The 21267-nt window shown below is 43.0% G+C and overlaps 2 protein-coding genes across 6 annotated transcripts in view; one reads left to right on the top strand and one right to left on the bottom strand.

Moving 5' to 3' along the window:
* CFAP97 (cilia and flagella associated protein 97) overlaps positions 1-5812 on the bottom strand; it is a 36664-nt gene extending 30852 nt beyond the window's left edge. Inside the window, exon 1 of one of the 5 annotated variants that reach the window (XM_054824891.1) lies at positions 5703-5812. The gene's annotated coding sequence lies outside the window, so the exon portion shown is untranslated. Of the gene's footprint in view, positions 1-5496; positions 5638-5702 lie in introns of those variants that run through there. The other 4 variants (XM_054824893.1, XM_054824894.1, XM_054824895.1 and 1 more) reach the window with 4 other exon arrangements.
* A 6091-nt stretch (positions 5813-11903) lies between these two features.
* Positions 11904-21267, top strand: part of SNX25 (sorting nexin 25) — an 89327-nt gene continuing 79963 nt past the window's right edge. The window contains exon 1 of the mRNA XM_054824497.1: positions 11904-12653. Coding sequence (XP_054680472.1) covers positions 12210-12653 — 444 coding nt within the window. The 5' untranslated portion in view covers positions 11904-12209. The remainder of the gene's footprint in view (positions 12654-21267) is intronic.

The following is a 21267-nucleotide window of genomic DNA, read 5'->3' as shown; positions in this document are numbered from 1 at the left end:
CCTTTGCTCAGATTACAGTCTACATATAAGTATTCACTGCTGATTCATGACAAACTTGTTGTTGTTGGCTCATGAGACAGTAGCAGACTTGCACCTGAACTGAGTAATCTGAACAGGCCATGCAACCACCATTTGTTCCTCACAGACCAGATCTGATAGAACCTAATTCAAGCTCAGATCAGAACTACCATTGTTTCTAGTGCATCTGAAACCACTTGTTCAGCTGATTCTCAGCTGGCTCTCTAGTGCCTTTCACTGTCTTTTTCTCTCTCCTAGCTAGAGAAAAGGAAGGAGAGAAGAGCTACTACTTCAAATCTATGCAGTCAATATATCCAGCCATTCCTGCCCTTTTTCCTCTGTTTTTTTTTTTTTTTCCCTTTTCTTTGTTTGGTTTGGTTTCTCTGGACACAGAGGAAAAGATTTTTCCCTGTATGCTGTAAGATAGAGTTTAGTAACTGCCAAACCTATGACAGGTTAGCCCTCAGAACAGCAGTTCTGTCTCCAAGCAGAGGTAGGCCCACTGGAGATGCTCCAAAGTACTTTGGAGTCCTTTTAAAAGGATTCCAACAGAAAGCCCTGAGTCTCCTGCCTATTTCAAGCAAGGATTCAGTTCAGCAAATGGGCACTAGAAAGTCCTGGAACAGAGTCAATTGCCAGCATCTGTTAGAGCAAATGAAAGCACATGACCACCAGAGAGCCCTAGATGACTGCAAGGCAAAGTCTTTCAAGTTAATGTACAAGGGAGGGAAGAAAAAAAAAAAGAGAAGGAAAAAAAAAAGAAAAAGTAGTTCCTCTTGTGCCAAAAATAAGCTATTCCCCCACTATGAAAAGCTGCAATATATTATGCTGACAGACATGGATCTGTAGCTCCAGAACTTCACTCATGCACACGCATTAAATATTTGTTCTTCAGTGAAGAACCTTGTCACCTCATAAGCAGAAAGGTTGGGTCAGAGATTACAGAAGTTAAACCATGGGAGTGACAATGCCCATCAGGCCTGTCTAAACAGGCCACAGCTACTCAGTCACTGCTGAGAATCCCAAGAAAATGACCAGCAAACCCTCCCAACCTAGAGGGAACAGAAGCAGCTTACAATCAAAAAATAAAGATAATTAATCGTATGTTGTTTGATAAAAGTATCAGCAATTTCTGGAAGGACTTCCTTCATAAGGCCCTCCATCTCTACAAGCATGAGTGACATCACCCACATCAAAGCCTCATGGGCCTACTGCCATATGCTGTATCTCACTACTTGGAAGAGTCCCACCTCCAGCTATCTCAGGGACCAAAGGCAGCAAGGAGAAACTAGGCACTGGCACCAACCCTTCCCAAAAGCGATCCATAGCCACAGTATTTCAATAACATAGACAGATATTGAACAGTTCCTGGCAGCAAAGTTATTTGTATACAGGTACAAAAAGCCCAGAAAAGGATAGACTCCACTGCCAGGTGTTGATGGTGAAGAGTAAGGTAAATGGAAGCTGAGTTTTCTCACTCCTGCTTTATCTATGAAGAGTATTTCTGCCCAATACCAAGATGTAAATATTGGGGCAACAAGCATTCAACCAGGCTATCCACAACTGAAGGTGGTGAATATGGCAGAGTAGTCCATGATGGCATGCAAGAAAAAGGAAAACAATTCCTCTTATTAAAGCCGAACTTCAGCATATCTGCCCCGTAAAGGCTGGAGTCACAACTGCGATCATCCTCATGCACCAGTCGGGATAACCTGCACGTGCCTTCCTTACACTCCAAGCATACCACTCAAACATCAGATGCCTTGGGATCTGCTGAGACTAATCCAAGCAGCTGCTGCAGGCTGTTGGGAGTCAGGTATTGCCATCTTCCAAATGACAATGGATACACCACTTCCCCTGCCTCATGTAAGTAACGCTTCCATGTTGATCAACTGTCTCAAAGTACAGCACAAAGGTGGCCCAAACCTCAAAGGTCTCTGTGTACATCTTCAAGCTCTCAAACCACCATTGATCATTCCCCATCTGAAACTACATAGAGGCATAAATTCCCTCTTTCATTACAGTTTAAAAGTAAATGAGAAACAATTCTTTCACCAGTATTTGCACAGTAACTTTCGCTCTACTCTCACCTTGTAACAGACCAGTTGCGTTCAGTCTGTACTCCCACCTCACTCATTGCACGCAGCAGAGGTATGGCCCAGAAATGCTTAGAATCTACAGATACCCATCTGCTACTGTTGGGAAGCCAGACCTCAAAAATAAAGCCATAATAGAGTTCAAGAGCATTGAAACTTTATCTAAGAGCTGACCATCTATACTGTACACATGCCACTTAACTTTGGCATATTCTGGATTTCACTCTGTGTCAGTCCTGAAGTAGGTGGCAGGACCACAAAGGAAGCAACCATACCATTTCACAAACTATTGCTGGAATTCAGCAGCAAATAAATCACAGCATACTCCAGAATACCAGGCCATCCTTACCAAGTTGCACAACACACGAGCTGTCTCCAACAGAAACGCTCATTGAACTAGAAGTTTGTTCATGCTTCTAATGTTACAGATTTAGTATGCTCAGTGACCTGACTGCACAAATAGGCATGTCATCAGCATTTCCCTCAACACTTTGCATAGATGTGCTTCAACACAGATCAAATAGATGTGAGTTTTGTGACCACAAGATGACACTTATTATCACAGTTCAGAAAACACAGTTTTACAGAGATGGCAATCTCATTCTCCACAGCCACTGAAAATAAGATGCAATTCTTTTAATTTTCAGTGAATTTATTTCTATGTAAGAGGAACAAACACTGTCTGGTACAGATGAGCAGGGAAACCTACAGAAATTCAGCCACTAAATCAGTATACAAAGAACAGCTTAAACAAATATCATTTAGGAATAGTCCAAGTATATTTATGTTTCCTCAGAATGTGTGTTGGGAGCAAATGAGGTAAAGGCCTCTTGAGGTCCTCTCTTGCATTATATTTTCATGACATGTTCATTTCTTCAGATGAGAAATATCAGCATGGAAAAGCAGACAAAATGCTGAAAGACAGGGTGCTCTTAAATTCAACATAATACGGGTTTCCTGGAGTTCCAGTGTTCATTATGTTATTAGAATGAAACACTTCAAGAATGACAAATAGCCATCACTGAATTGTGACTTAAACATCAGTTGAGACTGTTGGATGAGAAAAACCTTAGCCAAGGAAGGTAAGTTATGTTTTAAACCATTCCATCACCAATCTTGGTTGAACATAAGACCAGGAAGCAACGAATGCAAAAACCTTAAAAAGCAGGTCTGGTAGAAGCACTAAGGTACATCAATCACAATAATGGTCTACATATCTCCCATGAATTTAAGGAGATACCTAGGCTCACTTTGAGGCTCTTTGAGCTCCAGGTATGTTATTATATCACCCGATTCCTGACTAGGCACACCTTAAAAAGCTTTTAGATGCTTCTGTCACCTATGCCATAGAAGGCCATATGCCACCTATCCTGCAAATTTTGAAACACTCCTTAGAGAAGCACCTGCATGTGCTGCTGGGCCAAGCCTCTAAAGGGATTGGCCAATTGCACTTTCAAAGCCTCCACAGTCCTGATGGCCCTTTGAGCCCATTAAGACTTATGCAGAAACATGGGACCTTCTGAATGCCCTTTGAAACATGGGCAAGCAAAAAAACCATAACAAAAATCGCAGTAGGTCATAAAACCTTTAAGTCCCAAGAAAAGGAAGATAATGTCCTGAAATCACTTGTTCTCTCCTTTTCTCAGGTCTCCATTCCGTACCATTGCAAGGATTATCTAGGCTGAGAAAATACAAAGGAACAATGGCCGCACTACCAAAAAAACCCCAACCCAAAATCAAAACACAAAACAAACAAAAAAACCAAAATGAAGAGGAAAAAATTGTGGGAGAGCTTAACACATTACAAAAGCAAGTCCAAATTTTTTGAAACTGTATTTTAAAATGCCAATTATTTTACAAACGATTCTTAAGCTAAACATCCAGTGACTAATTTTCTAGTAATGATGACTTCATTTTAGTCTTCAAATAGCTCCTCTGAAGAATTTAACTTTTTGTGGAACTTTGTTCTCTCCCCATTGAGAACTCCAGCAATCACCTTCTATCCAAGAAAAAGACATTAACTATTTTTTCAGAGAAGAAAAACGTGCACAAGACACTTGATGCTCTGTATTGAGCACCTCATAACAGACAAAAGCAGGGATGCAAAAGAAATTTAACACTGCTATATCTGTTATATTCATTCCAACCCACATAGTTTTCCTGCTGTTTCTAGGAATGTTACATAGAAATTTTAACCACCTAATTTTAAAATATATAAATGTCCAAATGCAAACATTAGATGTTTTTATATATATTTATAGTAAGAATGAACAAGTGTAAACATTTGCATACTATAATAAAACCAGTTTCTGAAAATTTGTGTTTAACAGAACCACAAGGGAAAAACTTTAGCGAGGCATAGAAGTTACGTGACCTTAAGTTAGGTTGTGCCAGAAGCCATGCTAAACTATATTTTAAAATGCCAATTTCCCTAATATGCTGTGAAAACTCCAGAAAAAAAATGGAGCTTCACAAGCATGACATATGTTGCTGTTCGTTGTATCATCTTACTGAGATGCTTTGGAACGAATTCAGTGCGGTGCTCTGCTGCAGGGGCTGCACAAATGACAGCCAAGAAAGGCCCAGGATTTACAGTTACCTCTTTTGCGATTTCCACACAAATCCACGGTGGCCAAAAGATTCGGCAGTTGGTTATTTTCCCAAACTACAGCCCCATCTTGGGAACAGTTAGTGCAAAACACAGCCCTGTGCAGGGCAGGGGCAGTTACAATGCTGTCATCCTGAGGAAAGTGCAGAGACGTGACTATTGCTATGATTTAACACGCTCCAGGTAAGCTGTTTACAACAATAATTTCAGCGGACTTAATTCCCACTAATTACACCCAACCAAAACACTTCACTAAACTCTATTGAAGCATCGCTTCAAGATGTCCCTCCTAGTCCGCTAACTTTAAGGATATCACGCACGATGCAGTAACCCGCTCCCAAAGCCAACGACTACAACATGAACAAGGGCCGGTACCCCAGAAGACAATCTCCCACCACTTTTCCAATCCCCCCTGCCCCGAGAAGCAGAGGGCAGGCACACGGCAGTGAAGTGGGGTGTACAATGCGTCTCACGGCGGCATGACTACACTCTGGCAGCTCAACACCGGCCAGAGAAGCCCTCCAAATAGAGCGTGCTCAACATGCTTGGGAGACACCTAACATACACGTCGCTCAGGCAGGGAGCCAAGTAGAAAGACAACAAATTAAAAAAAATTAATGAAAATATAAATTATATAGTGATTAAAAATTTTATATATATATATACACAAACACCAAAACCCGTCTCCCATCTTGCTTGATCTGGCAAAAATTACCTCAGGCGAGGGATGAAAATGCCTATCGCCCCCTCCCGCCGCCCCCAACCGCCACACACCCGCTCTCAGGGCACCTTTCGTTGGGGAGGAGGCACCGGCGACCCCCGAGACGGAGCACCGGAAGCCCCGCTGCCGCCAGGCCGGGCCAGCAGCGCCCGGTAAGCAGTAGCCACCGTCTCCTCTCCTCTCCTCTCCTCTCCTCTTCCCTCCCCCACCCCCCGGCTTTGTTGTGGTAACCGCGGAGGCAGCCGGGGCGGATACTCACACGAACGGAAGGAGAAAGAGAGAAGAGGGAAAAGGGGAACCACGCAGCGCTGCGCCCGCTGTCTAGATGCCAGGCTCCTACGCAGCCCGGGCCGGCCCCCCCCCGCGTCGTTGGGCGGGAAAAGGCGGTGCCTGAGGGGGGCGGGAAGGGAGCCGGGGGGCCGGGACCTCCCGCCTCCTTCGGCTCCGCAGGAAGCGGGGGAGCAAGCTAGGAGTCTCGCTGAGGCGATGGCGCCCCATGCTGAGGTGATAGTGCCCCAAGTTGAGGTGATGGTCCTCGGGTTGAAGTGATGTGGCTCCAGGCTGAGGTGATAGTGTCCCAAGTTGAGATGATGGTCCCCAGATTGAGATAACGGGGCTCCAGGCTGAGGTGATGGTGCTCCATATTGAGGTGATAGGGCCACATACTGAGGTGATGGTACCTCAAGTTGAGATAACAGTGCCCCAGGCTGAGGTGCTGGCTCTCCATTTTGAGGTGATGGCATCCCAGGTTGAGATAACAGTGCCCCAGGTTGAGGTAATGAGGCTGTCTGCTGAGATGATGGCTTTTCATGTTGGGGTAACAGTACCCCAGATTGAAGGACGGTGCTCCAGATTGAGATGATGGTGCCCCAAGTTTGGATGATGGCACTCCTGGTTGAGGTGCTAGCAGCCCATATGGAGGGGATGGTGACCCAGATTGAGGGGATGGTGCCCCAGGCTGAGGTGACAGCACCCCAGGTCAAGGCAATGGCCCTCACATTATAGTGGCAGGGCTGCGGCACAAAGCAGCATATCCTGAGGAAATGGAGGGGGAAAACTGATCTGGAGGGCTTCTAGGGACATCTAACCCAAATATTTGGGGTTGGATCAGGACCTTTCCCCGAGAGAACCTGACCTCTGCATTCTTGAATGTCAGTATAATTATTGCAGAAACATGGATGAAGCCTTCAGGCTGAGTTTTATTACTTCTAGCACTGACTAGGTAAGTGGTGACTACCTACTAGTGATCTGCCACTGGGAAGTGGTAGTGTCCTGTGTAAGGGTGGGAAAAGTTCTGGCTCTTTTGAAGGAGCCAGTTGCAATATCAGAACTTGGCATTTCTTTAATAATAGTAATGTTACTTTTAACAAAGTAGGAAAGAATTATGTGAAAAGAAGGACTTCTAGATTACTGATCCACGCATTCAAAACTAAAAATTCAACTTTACTTTGGCCCCATTGACTATCATGAAAAAGATTTAATTATAAGGTCACTTTTTTCCTGAGCATACTGAATTTTGAGTTGAATCAGGGCTGTGCAGCCAAGACAACTGGTGTGTGTGTAGCCCTATTTCACTTGGCACAGGAACACACAGAGGCATATATTTGTCTTTGGTACCTCACATTGGATGCTAAATGGGTGCTTTTCTCCTTTTTTCCTGTGCATCAGGTTCCTATCTGCAAATAGGCAAAATATAATACCGTTGTCTCAAAAAAGGCATAGTGAAAAATAAAATCAGTTAATATTAGTGTAACTTACATATTTTGTAGAAATACGGGCAACAAAATTAATAGTTATCTTCTGAGAGCAGTTCAACTAATTTTCAGTAAAGGAGGAATGAGGCCTAATGGAAAGATAGTATATGATTGTGTAATTAAGGGCTATATTGTAATGTCTTTATAAATGACATTCTTGTAAGGAGAAAAAACTGTATAAGTAGAAGTTTTGCAGTTGTAATATATAAACATTGAGGTAAAGTTTTATCAGACAAACTATGTCTGCTTTTATAGAAACAGATTCTTTATATGGTTTCCACTGAAATGTGTCTACATTTTACGTTTTCAATCAAGTCCAAAGCATCTACCATTGCAGGGAAAGTTTTAAAAGGCAAAAAACTTTGGCTATTTTAAGCCCCTTCATTCTACAAGCCTTTGAGAAATAATCACAGTCATTTTCCTGAGTTTCTTGAAAGGTGTCAAATAAGATTTAAGATACTGAGAAGTATAACATACAATCTCCTTTCCTGTTGCTCTATTAGCTAGAGTTCATGAAATCAACAGCATCCACTACCCAGTAAATTTATTTTCTGTTTCTCCTATGATTGTTTCTAACAGTATTATCACTTTTCCATACCACCAGGTTTAAAAGTTCACAAGCACTTCTGGGTTTTGGTTTTTAGGAATTTCTATAAAATCTTAACATGACTGTAACTACAATGCAGCACCACAGTCATTATAAAAAAGCATGTAATTCATCCAACGTTGTAAGTATGCTAAAATATAAACTAACTATGCATGTTACACACCTTTTTTTCCCTATAATGTAAATTTCTTTTTTAATTGAGAACAGGTAAATTGCTGACCTTCGTAGCAATGTGATCTGAGCCAGAAAGGTTCACAAAACAGAAAGTAAATGTGAAAAAGCCCTTAGGAAAGTGTTGATTTGCATAGAACCATAGAATGGTTTGGGTTGGAAGGGACCTTAAAGACCATCTAGTTCCATTCCCCCTGCCATGGGCAGGGACACCCTCCACTAGACCAGGTTGCCCAAAGCCCCATCCAACCTGGCCTTGAACACTTCCTGGGAGGGGGTATCCACAGCTTCTCTGGGCAACCTGTTCCAGTGCCTCACCACCCTCATAGTGAAGAATTTCTTTCTAACATCTAATCTAAATCTACCCTCCTTTAGCTTAAGGCCATTACCCCTTGTCCTATCACCCTTGTAAACAGTCCCTCTCCAGCTTTCTTGTAGACCCCTTTAGATACTTGAAGGCTGCTATAAGGTCTCCCTGGAGCCTTCTCTTCTCCAGGCTGAACAACCCCAACTCTCAGCCTGTCTTCACAGGAGAGGTGCTCCAGCCCTCTGAGCATCTTTGTGGCCCTCCTCTGGACTTGCTTCAACAGGACTATGTCCTTCTTCTGTTGGGGTCCCCAGAGCTGGACATAGTACTCTAGGTGGGGTCTCAGGAATGCTGAGTAGAGGGGCAGGATCACCTCCATCAACTTGCTGGTCACACTTCTTTTGATGCAGCCCAGGACACGGTTGGCTTTCTGAGCTGCAAGCACACATTGCTGGCTCATGTTGAGCTTCTCATCAACCAACACCCCCAAGTCCTCCTCAGGGCTGCTTTCAATCCATTCTCTGCCCAGCCTGTAGTTGTGCTTGGGATTGCCCTGACCCATGTGCAGGACCTTGCATTTGGCCTTGCTGAACTTCATGAGGTTTGCATGAAGCTTGTCTAAACATTTTAAAGGTGCAAATTTATTGAAGTTTAAAGTTTGCAGTACTGTGAAGGTGTAAGTTGCAAGATTGTCACTAAAGACAGATGTAAAAGTGTGTTCAGACCAATGGGGCTTTTCCTAGGGTATGTTACAAACAGGTAAACTACACTTCTAGCTCAAAGGAAAAAAGTGAAAATGCTGACTCTTTCCCCAAATCAGACATAATTTCTGTTTTAAAATGAGATTAAAATAGTCTTATCTTCATAGGAAAGATATTTGCTGTAATGTTTGAATAAGGTAGAGTTTGAATCTCATAAACTAGTTCCATGATTGAGTAAATAGTTACAGAAAGAGAATAAAATAACCCCCAGTTCAGAAAACTGACTTCTGGAGTCCTTTTGTCTTGCACAGAAAAGTAGTTTTTAAAGTACAAAAGGGGAAGTTCAAATAACACTGAGGTAAACTTGAAAATTGCCATTGACTTCAGTGGAGCTAGGATGTCATCTAGAATATTAGGAATTGTACCTCAGGTTGAAAAGTCATAGAATCTTATTAAAAACTAAAAGAAGAACAATCAAATCTCCCTCTAGCTCTATGGATACACACTTGAGTTTAGACATATCTAATTCAGGGTATGATGTGTAAATCCTAGCTAAAATTGGTGGGATTACTCATTCAGACAAGAACTGTTTTTGTGCGTAAGCACTGCAGGATAAAACTGTGATTGCAGGTAGGTTTATTTTTTTATCTTCCTCTCCACTTCTGAGAATTAATACTCTAATAAGAAAATAATCTCTGTTTACACAGGACTAACAATATTACATGCTCTGCTTCAGGTTAATTTACAAATTCAATTCCCTTAAGCAGTTTTGACAGAGGCCCAGACAGTTTCCTGAATGCATTTGCAATAGAAGGCCTCTGCACACTGTGGCTGGTTTCTTGTGTGGATCTTTATTAAGATCCCAGAATAGATCTTGAACTCAGTCCAAAGCTCTGTATTTTCTGAAATCTTTGAGGAATAAAGTGTGTGCTGGGAGATGGATCTTTGCTTTTTGTTTTCTACCCGATGAGAATAAAATAACTTGATAGGAAGCCTTCTGGCATGTTGGGCCTTATCCAAAAGCTTTCAGACTCTGCAAGAATGTCTCTGTTTGTCTTAATGATCAGATGTACTGAAAGAAGTTTGTTCTCCAGGCCCTTTGGTGCAGCATCAGGATGTTTTGGCACATGGTAGTTCGCATGGGAATGGACTGTCATTGCAATAGTATTTTCACTATTATGATATGATGATTTTCACCTTTAATCACATTATAGACATTACTTAAATAATCAATTTTGGACACTCTGTGAATGGTCTGAGCTAGCATTTAAAAGGTCTTTGTGCAATTTAGTATCCACTAAATAGAATAAACTGTGTAATAAAATTATATTTAAGTTACTGTAAGGACTTTGGATCAGATTAAGGAGCAGTGTCTCATTTAGTCAGTGACTAAAATTGGAGTTAAAATCGCTCCAAAACTACTTTGGGATTTTGAGAGGAAATACATTGCTATGTAATGCTATAATAGCTAAAGGCTTATATATGGAGACAATTTTGTATGAGAGTCACGCCATACCATCAGACGCTGTGGGTTAGCTTAGAACTGGTTTAGAAAATACTGTGGTGGAGTAAAACATTTGTTCTAACTTAGAATCCTGACTATCTCTGCGCCTGTACTGCGCACATTTCCATTACCATTCTGCACCATGAGCTGAGACCTGATGCACCGTTGCAGTGCAGTGCCAGGGCAGTAACTGAACCTTTTGGATATTTGCGCTATTCATGCTCAGTGCCTCGGCACCACGCTTAGTATTGCAGAAGCATGGGTAAATTCAGTGTCTGGTTTTAAAACATGCTAGTTGTGCTCTTGAAGTTATATGGAAACGTAAACATGCACAAGGTCAGGGCTTTGGTGTTCATCAGGCTAGTATAATTCATTTTACAGAAGTAACTTTTTTACCCAAGTTTTACAGAACATGAATAAATCAAAAGGACTCCACCTCAGCACCAACAGCTGTTGTTTAAAAGGGCTATTTTGCATATTAAGACTGCCGGAGTTCTGGCAATCTGAAAAGTGCTTCCCACAAGTCTCAATACCTGTAAACACTTCTACAGCGCTTAACTTTCTTAATAGGATACCTGCTCTTAAAATGAAGCCCATGAGTAAACACTTGTAAATCCACTTTTGCAGAGATCAAGGCCTCCCACTTTGACTGTAGTTGGTAGCTGCTATGAACCTGCAGCTTCAGAAGAGCTATAATTGCACCATGCTGATGGCAAGGTGAATGTGCATCCCGAGCACAGCTGAAGCATGGCAAGGCTTTTGCAACGAGGAATTTGTTCTCAGAATCTGCCGCAAGCAGTTATAAAACATCAGGCCAGCGGGGAGAGGGTAGTGATGGGGCAAGCTTTGTTTGGGGTAGTGGGGCTTGGTACTGCAGAATTAGTTTTATCATTTAAATTGCTGTTCTGTCAAATTTTTATTTCTAAATCCCAGTTATTTATGGTCTTCTTTGGCTGACCAGAGGGGTGCAGGCAGAGGGGTGCAGGCAGAGGGGTGCGTACGCGTTCATTCAGGAGGGGGTCTGGACCTCTGAGATGCCCCAGGTCAAGGCTTTGTCCTGAGCTCAGGGCCTCGGTACTGCAGCCAGACCATCCCGGGACCCACCGGGCCGAGCCGTGGGCGGCAGCGCCCCAGCTCCGGCAGGCTGCCCGTGGCCGAGGGGCGCCCGGTAGCTTTCCGCGGGAGCCAGCTCCACACCGCAGCCGGCGGGCATCCCCGCGGGGAGGCACCTTCCCCTCTGCCTTTCGTCCAAGCGTAGTTGTTTCTGGACCTGTATGCACGGACGCCTCCACACCCCGCCAAAGCGCAGTGCCGCGCGGCACATCGCAGCGCGGGGTGGCCAGGCCCCGCCGTGGGGCGGTGCGGCGGACGCACATGTCACGGGCCCGCCCACCCGCCTAGCACCGCCCCCGCCTCCTCCCTCTCTTGGACACCGAGCAGCGCGGCGGGGCCTCACCGGCTGCCGCCACAGCGCTCGGCTCCCGCCGCCCACCGGCGGGCAGCGCTGCCGCCTTAGCGGCCGCCAGGAAGCGGCCGGGCCGCCGCGCACCCCCCTGCCGCTGGGCATGAGCTCCGGCTCCCCCGGCGGCCGCAGCGGTGCTAGTGGCGGCGGCGGGCGGCGGAGGAGGCGGCGGCGAAGAGCAGGGGCCACGGGAGCGGCGACCTTCGAAGGGGGCTGCCGCGGCGGGAGATGCTCTTGCTCCCAGCGGCGCCAGGAGCAGCATGTTCCCCGGTGCCGACAGCGCTAGCAGCACGGCCGGGCAGCCCGAGGCGGCGGGGACAGCCGCTCCCGGCCCGCCGGGCTCGCACAGCCCCAGCGGCGAGGCCGGCCGCCGCAGCGCCCCGGCGGCCACCGCTGTGGCCGGCGCTGGCGAGGAGGCGGCGGAAGACGAGGAGGACGAGGATCCCGGCTCGTCCGGCTTCGTGCTGGCAGTGGGGCTGGGGCTGCTGGCAGTGTCCGTTGTCCACCTGGGGCAAGAGCGGGCCGAGGCGGGGGGCGGCGGGCCGCCGTGCCTGGCCCTGCTGCTGCTCCGCCTCGTCCTCTACGCGGGCTGCGCCGCCGCCGCCGCCGCGCTGGGCACTCTGATCGTCCTGATGTGTCGCGGCCGCCGCCGCCTGCCGCCGCCGGACTTCGTCGCCGCAGCTCCGGTCCTGCGGGTCGCGGGGGTAAGTGGCGGGAGGGGAGCGGGGCGAGCGGTGGCGGCGCGTCCTCGCCGCCGGCGGGAGAGCGGGGAGGAGGGGGGACGGAGGTGGCGCGGCCCTCGCTCCGCCGCGGAGCGCCGGGCCGCCCAAACCCGGTGCCCCGTTGTCCTCCGGCGGCCGCAGGAGGCTGCCTACTCTCTGCCGCTCGTTGGGGATTTAAATGGGAAAACTTGTGCTCATGGGTAACAGGCGGGCAGGAAAAATCAAGTCTGCTCTGAGGGAGACCTTCGGATTGTGGGAAAGCTCGTACAGCAATTTGTTGCTGGCAGTGTATCAAGTCCTTTTCTGCTCCTTCAGTTGAAATGTCATTAGTAAAAGAGGGAGATGTGCTCAAAGAGCCAGCGTAGCGTTGCTTAAATGCATGCTGTAAAGTTGGGCAGCTTTAGATAGTGTTACCATAAGGCCTTGAGAAAGTGCCAACGTGTTCACAAACCGATGCAGACCTCTGTGCAAAAGATAAACCAATTTATTTTCTGTATATCTTCTGCAATGTACTAATTAATGTTCATGAGCTCTTTGTAGCTTACTGCTTAGGAGTATTTTTTGTTTCTTTTGAACGGGACTGGTAGCACAAGGTTTTTGGAGACTGACTGCAGGTGCTAGCCAAAATAACTTTACTCTCATCCATGCCCCTGCCCCCCGTCGAGTCATCCAGTGCTCCAGAGCTGATCCTAGACAGGTCCGAAAAACTGCTGCTGGAAATGAGGATCTGCCTGCACTCCCGCTCTACCCGTGGGTCACAGGGATGTGGTGTTTGACATCACAGCTGGTGACTCTGGTCAAGTGCCCTTGGCCTCTCAGTGGTGAGTTGTAGGCCTTAGTGGGGTATGTTGGTACGTGAAGTGCTGCAGCAGTAAACAGTACCGCCTAAGTGCTGTTTCACTTCGATAGTGTCACACAGGATACCTGAGAGCACTCTACAGAGAAAAAGCATAATTTGTGCCACCTGGGTGCACAGCCTAGCTGTTCTGGTGACCTCATTCATTAAGTTTAGTACATGCACTCTTCTTGTTAGCAGCAAGTAAATAATGCTGTCGTGTTTCTGGGACTGCAGTCTATACAGCTGAGTTTGCAGAAAGCAGAGGGTGCTGGCAGGGCACAGAACCTGTTAGAAATAACTTGCTGATATAGTTGGCTGTCTTTCCATCTTGCCAATCAAATTGGCTAATGACCTGCAGTAATGGTTTATTCCTTAGTTCTTTGACCTAGGGAGGGAAAGAGCCTGTGTTTGTGAGCAATACGTTTTTCCTGGCCTGCATTTCATGGAAACTGGCAGGACATTATTGTCAGTAGAAGGGATCGTTTGGCCGGGGGTTGGTGACTTCAATGAATAATACAACTCGCAAAGGTGCATTCAGGATCTATTTGTGGCAGAGGGTGTGTGCGATAATTGTTTTGTCTTCTCGGTAGACTTTTCTTTAAATCCTCTTTGCTTTGAAGACTCAACATCGTACTTGGCTTTTTGAAGGGAGTAAAGAATAAATACTGTGTATGAGCGTTAGATGTGGGAGATGGGGAAGTGAGAAGATGTAATGCACAAAGTCAACCAGTGATAAGCAGAAGGTACCTGTCCTGTACATAGTGTGTAAGTGGGTATAGCTAGGGATTGTTCAGCTGATTTTTATTGCAGGAATGCTGGGGAACAAATGTATATTAAGTGCATAAGGACCTGAGTAGTAAAGGACTATGTGCTTTTGTATTTCATCATTCAACTACCTTACACCAAATGGAAAAAAAAAAGAAAAATGCATCAATAATAAATTCCCGTTGCCTACAGATTTGCAAGATTAAATATTTCAGTGATAATGCCATATAGCTCCAGTGACATTTATGTGCTAGTATACGTATCTGAAGATCTGGATGTGGGTTAATTTACTTTTAGGAGAACTTATTGTATACATAGTACAAGCAAATCTTTACATATACACTTAATAACTGAAATCTCCCTGCTGCCTCAATGAGGAGCGACTTTCAGATTTGTGAAACAGCCAAACAATGAAAATTGGTTTAATTTGGGAAATGAGAATTGAAGAAAAAAATTAAATTTATTGCGCTCTCTCTCCCCCTTTGTGAAAAATGTAATACATAAGCACACTGAACAGGAGTGAAATTAGAACTGTCCAGAGACAAATACAGTCACTTCAGTTACTATACCATATGCTCTTTCTTTTTGTGGTATGTTTCTGCCTGTTTCTCTTGATGATGTTCTCCTTTTGTGTCCATCCTTTGGGTTCGTATATGCATATAGCACACACCTGCTCTTGCTTTGAGTGGTCTAGTATGTGGTGGTTGGATTTATTGTACCTCTATGGTATGTGTTCATTGTTTCAGAAGCAAAGTGAAATCTGGTATTTAAAAGTCACTGCTAAAGCAGCAGTACCTGCTGCAACTCTTTTTCTGGGATTGTTTCTTTACCCCCTCCCTGATTCAGTTAAAATTTTTCTTTCCTCCCTCTTTGCACTGTTCTCAGAATTTAACCTGGCTGTATGAAAGGGACTTTCAGAAAAGGAGCGAGGTATTTTACCCTTTCTATTTAGAAGCTGTAATCCCAGGCATCTTATTTGGGTTTTGCATGCCTTCAATTTACAGTTTTGTTGATTTCTTTCTGATACAAAATGGCTTCAGGGCCGCAAAGCTCCTTGGCATACTTTTTCTGAACACAATTTTGTATATATTTAGCAGATTTCCCAATTGGTGCTTCAGCAACATGTAGGTGAAGAAAATAATAGTGTTTATATAGGCAGCATATAGAAGTGTAGGCCATTCACTAAAATGTTTCTTGCAAAGTTCCCCCCATACATTTATCTTTGAAAAACTTCTAGGTTTATCTTTTTATTATACACCCTTCTGTATTTACACCAGTTCATTATCATTCAGTTGTTACTCTCCCATTTTTCATAGAGCCTTACGATCCTGTTGTCTTTTTTGGGAGCCAGCAGTAGGATGACTGTAAAGCTAGAATTTCTTCAGCCTTGTTGCACCTTTTCCTCAAGAATAGGGAAGAACCCCCCCCGTTGGCCTAATTAAAAAAAAAAAAAAAAACAAAACACTTTTTGGTGGTTTTTTTGGGGTTTTTTTGTTTTTTTTTTTAATATAGAGTCTTATGGCTGGCATCTTGTTCTGCATGTGTCATATGTACAGAAACTCAAGGCAGATAGGTTTGTTCTTTGAGTAATTTTCATGTTGAGGTTAACAAATGAGGAAACACTTAAGTATTCAGTAATAAATATTTACTCTAGTGGGAGTCAGGCTCAGCTCTTGGAAAGTGAGTGGGAGTACTCTTGATCAGCTTCAGAGAGACTTGCATGGGATTCTTTATGCTGTGCTGAAAAAAGGGGTTTTTGTAAGTTCTCAGTTCTGCAAGCACTTGTGAGTTTTGTGCTGTTAATTTTCATGGACCTATTCATGTGAGGGAATAACTTGGGTGAGGAGGTGCTGTGTTGCAGGTTCAGACTTCAGAAGAGCAAGGTGTATGCCTTTTTTCATTTTGCTTGAACTTGCTATTAGAGAAGCTGTCTTTCCAAATGTGAAGCTGTGCTTTATCCTAAATACCGTTTGTGTGACCCCTTTGGGACTTGAAAGGTGAAGACTTTCTGCTAAAGTCAGGTATCTCAGCAGGAGCATTTGAAATATGCAGAGAACTGCAAAGCAAGATGTGCAATTTATATCCCCATGGTGAGGTGTGCTTTCAGCATAGTCTTCCTGTATGTGAGAGCTCTGATTGCAAGGTACATCTGGGCAGTCTTCTGGCTTCTATATAAAGCTTTATGTTTCTTTTTTATATTTTCATTGGAAGGAGAAGGGAAGAGAGGTGTACAGGCAACTCATAATACTCTTTTACCTATTAATTTAAGTATTTGCAGGCACGAATAATATTGGTAAATAGTTTCTATTGATATTTAAATAGCGGGAATTGAATCACACCTTGAAATTGTACATTATGTTATTGACAGGTATTTTTCAGCACTTCTCAGGAGCTGTTTTAGGACAAGATTATTTGTGGTGGTGGAGAACAGCAAAATGCAAGACAACAAAAAGGCATGGTGACCCAGTTGCACTTGATAAAAATGACTGTTGCAAAGGGGATTTTCACTTTTCAAGGATCAGTGGACTTGCTCTTACCAAAGATAGCTCTGGTTAGAACATGTGTCACCTTTTTAAATTCAGGCTTGCTCTCTACACTGCTGTTAACTTGTGTGGTTGTAGGGGAGATAGCTTTGACTCATATGAAGAACCATGTTAACCAAGTTAGTGGGGAAAGGGAAGAAAAATGCTTTTTCCCACGTTTCCAGTGTGAGTTGTTTCTCTGCCAAAAAAACTGGCAGGACAGAGTTTTCTTTTCAGCATAGTGTTTTGACTCTGATTCAAAGCAAAAACTCTGAATAATGGAGTGTTGGGTTATCAAGTTAATTTAAATAATGCAAAACCCAAGGATTACTTTATTAGATTTAAGTGCTGCATTTTAAATTCAGGTTAAATGAATGATACTCTGTATGGAGAATGCTCTACCTAGTTTGTCTTGCAGCACTAAAGGTAATAAACATTTTCCCAGTGAAAAGGGTACACTGATTCTAATGTCCCGGTTTTAGTTTCCTATGATTAACAGTTACTAACAATTTTGAGTATTTCTTTAAAACTCAGCTCCTGACACATTTGTTCACTTCTGTTTAGTAGCTCTCCATTTTCAGAAATAGTTTATTCTCACTTTCTAGCCCTGAGGGCCAGATATGTGATCGGGTCTTATGTTCTTAAAGGCTTGTTCCATCCTTGAACGTGGACTTTTTTGTGAATCTGGCATTAATGGGAGGGCATGGGCAAAACTTTTCTCATTGGATCAGGTAATTGTTGAAATCTCTGGATCCTGGAAGATAGTACTGGTCTTTATTTAAGCCATAGGAGGATGAGTAGTGAGATTATTGGAAATGGTCTGAGTGATCCAAATGGGATGGCAAGTTAACCTAGGTTGAGTATGCATCATGGTATTCAAGCTGAGTGCTCTGCTCTTTTCGATGAACATTAGGGAAGTGGAGAGAAAGGACACACAGTTTTATTTTCCTTCACTGTTGGACATTTGCTGTCAGATGAAGCTTGCAAAGGTAAGCTCGCAGGAGCCCCAGCAGCTGTAGGAAGCAGAAGGTTTGCCATCTGTGGACATCACTTTCAAGCCTGATACAAAGCAGTTCTTGATGTAATGAGCAGTTTGGAGCAGCTGTGAGGGAGAGGAGAAACTTCCTAACTCCTTTCAGTCTTGATCTTTACAGCTTAGTAAGATTTCAAAAGTATGTATGGGTTTTTTATTAACCAAAAGCCAAGCATGTTCCACGGTCTGTCTCATTCTCTGGTCTATTAGGGAATATTGAGAGTTCAGATATTGCAGGATTTTTGCTGTTACTTCTGCCAGTCATTGCAGTCTCTGCTTGTTGCTCTTCTATCATGCTTGTTTTAGATCCTTTTGGGCTTGCAACCAGATATTCTGATCTACTGCCATTCTTTTAATTTATTAGTTGTTTCTGGATTGAAAGGAGAGGATATGTGTAAGTTTGGTTTTTGACAGAACTCAGAGTCTGATACTTTTGTTCTTAGTGCTATGTCTCATATAGGCAGGTTAACAGTCAGCTTTTGATGATGTAGGTGAATTTGCTACTAGACAAGTCCTGAAATTAAAATAATGAAAAGTATTGTAGCATTACCTACCAATTTCAGGAATATTTTTACATTTTAAGAAAATATTGCATGAATTGCAAATGTTCAGCTATAGTTCAGTGGGGGCCTGTTACACTTTGGGGCCTGTAGTTTGGACATTTCTGCTACAGTTTATTTTTAGGGATCTGTGGAATATCTGTTATCCTTAGGGATTTACAAGGTTTTTCAGAATGGAAGTTTTGTTAGGACTGCATGCGTTCATTACCTGCAGGCATAACTTTGAAGTGATAACTTTATTCTCAAAGGAGACTGATCTCAGGAAATGAAATGTTTTTCAGACTCTGTCTCAATTATTTGTCCCATAGCTCCTTAGTGGTGAGCAGACTTAGTTTTCCACACAGCCTTTTATCCATCATGTGTATTTAGAGATTTCTTGTCTTGTCATGCAACTCTTTCTGTTTCCTTCCATTGTATCCTGTGTCATCTTCAGCTCTGCATTGTATTGTGTTTGACATTTAATTTTCTCAACATTGTGTTAGGTTGACATTTCATATTTTGCTATGAATCAGGCTGCTTTTACCTTTGTAGGGACTGCTTCTCACTTGAAAAGTGTTTTATGACTGACAACATAACTAGGGAGCTAGTTCATTTCTCCTGATAAGCAAGCCATGCTGAGTCAGTAAGACAGACAGGTGGTGGGCTCATTGGGATCTTGCTGTCCAAGTCTCTGGCAGGGGAGTCCTAAAAGTGTAACCAAAACCTCTGTGATAAGGTTAAGAGTAAAAGCATCTTGCATTCAAGATACTTTTGGAGATTGAAAATACTGTACACATGTATCAGAAACATTCTGTAAATAAGATCTGATCAGGTTCCTTTTTATTGCCAGGTCTTGGGTAGATTTTGCTGCTCTCCTTTGCAGAGCACAAGGAACCAAGAAAGAGGCAGTTATGTAGAATACTACATCCTTTCCCAAGCTGCCACCTTGTTAAGTGATGAAAAAAAACCAACCCAAACCAAAAAAACCCCCAGGATATTGTGTAGTCATAAGGGAACAAGTTTGAGTTGTATCCATGGGAGGTTTATATGACCAGACGTTCTGTACTATTTTTTCCCCTATTAAGCACACACAGTGAAAGAGAACAAGTTAATGTTAATAAAATTAATGATGATGGTTCCTTCTGCATGTTTTGTGGTGCTCTGTTAAAAAGACAGAAGACCCTACCTTTGTATGGTGGAAAGTCATGTGGAAGAGGGTATAGACAATGCCTGAGTTTCTCTGATTGTCAAGTTGAGACTGCAGCTGAGGCATGAGTCTGTGCAGGTTTTTCTGGCTTGCCAGCAATTCAGTTTTCACAGCACATGGCTCTTTTGGCCTTGACATATAGGTTGTAGGTTCTTGTTGTCTGTTTTTAACAGAGGAGGAGAGCATGTAGATGTTCAGTAGACTGGGGCTGTGCATGTACCCTAAGAATTCGTGTAAGCCTTTATTTTGATGTTAATATTGAAGATCCCAGCAGAGAACAATGCTGTATTTCTTGCTGACCAGAAATTTGAATGCTAACTTGCCAATTATTTCTCAGCTGTACTGATGGGAATTAAAGTATTACCTGAAAAAAGTTTAATTTGCATATTCTTATCTGTCTAGTATTATGAAATCTCAACTGAAGGAAGTTCTACCCTGATTATGAAGTTTTTATACTGCTACAGTTTTATCATTTTTGAACACGGTGCATTTAAGATAGATGATCCCCATATAATTAAAACAGTTTACATGTTCCATGTTCCACTATGTTAGTGGACATGAGATATGCTGATATTATAAAATCGTTACTGAGATAATGATGCTTAACATAATAGGATTAACATGCTTTCAGTATGTTGATTTTTAAATTGGTAGTTATGATATCCCTTAATATATGTAGATTAATGCTTAATGTGACACATACATACTTGCTTTATAATTTTAAATAGAACTATAGGTATTAATTAAAAAATTAACTCTTGTGAGTAGAAAATTTATTTTTGCATCATAAGTTGAAGTAATGTTTTCTACTATAAGAAAACATCTATCCAGATCAGTTAAAGCTGAATTTATGGGGAGTTCAGTGAAGTATTATTTGAAACTGTGACACACTATCATCAAAGTCCAGCTTGATGTTAATGTATGTTTTACAAAGAAAAAAAGAAAGTTAAGTGATGGGTAACTGGATAGTTCTTGTATGCTGAATTAGATGCAGTCTTTGCCTTTTAGATCAGTGATTAAACTGAGTGTCTCATGCACAATGGCCATTTATATTGTGGCATCTGTCCTGAGCTCTGTTCTAGTTTTGTTGTAATTAAGTTAATGTAATAGAAATAATTGCTAATTTTTCTCTGCTTCTGGCTTTAATTCCATGGCAGAGTAAGTCTGCGTGTGGCGTGCCTGTAGCATGTGCCTGGCTTTCTGCTATTATGTTTTAAGAATTGCATTTGATGACTGAGTATTGCGGATGGATTTCTTGATAGTGGAAGGTACTCCTGTGTTCTCTGTGCTTTGCCATTTATTCACTGTAGGTGTTGAAACACCATCTGAATTCTTTATTATTTAACGTTTATTATTTTCTTCAAAGCTAATTTAAAATTACTTAAATTTTTTAAACCAATAAATGACATTAACTTAATTTTTGTGTCTGTAGGAGATTGAACCTAAGACAATTTCAGGCTCAATGTCAGCTTTTTTTTTTCTTTCCTAGGCCTTTCATACTGTTGTTGTCTGCATCTTAAATCATTCTCGAAAGTACCAAACGACGAGTATTATTCAGAAGTCTCCAGGAAATACACACATCCCTTTTTTTTCAGCCTGTAAACAAAATCAAAGTTGGGGAAAACTCGAACTGTTCCAGGAATACAGGCCTCCCTGTTTGTTAGCAACCTCATTCTTTGCATGTGCTTTCCA

This window comes from Grus americana, chromosome 4 (assembly GCF_028858705.1).
Source record: "Grus americana isolate bGruAme1 chromosome 4, bGruAme1.mat, whole genome shotgun sequence".
Lineage (NCBI taxonomy): Eukaryota > Metazoa > Chordata > Aves > Gruiformes > Gruidae > Grus > Grus americana.
This window is presented reverse-complemented; position numbering and strand designations above follow the sequence as displayed.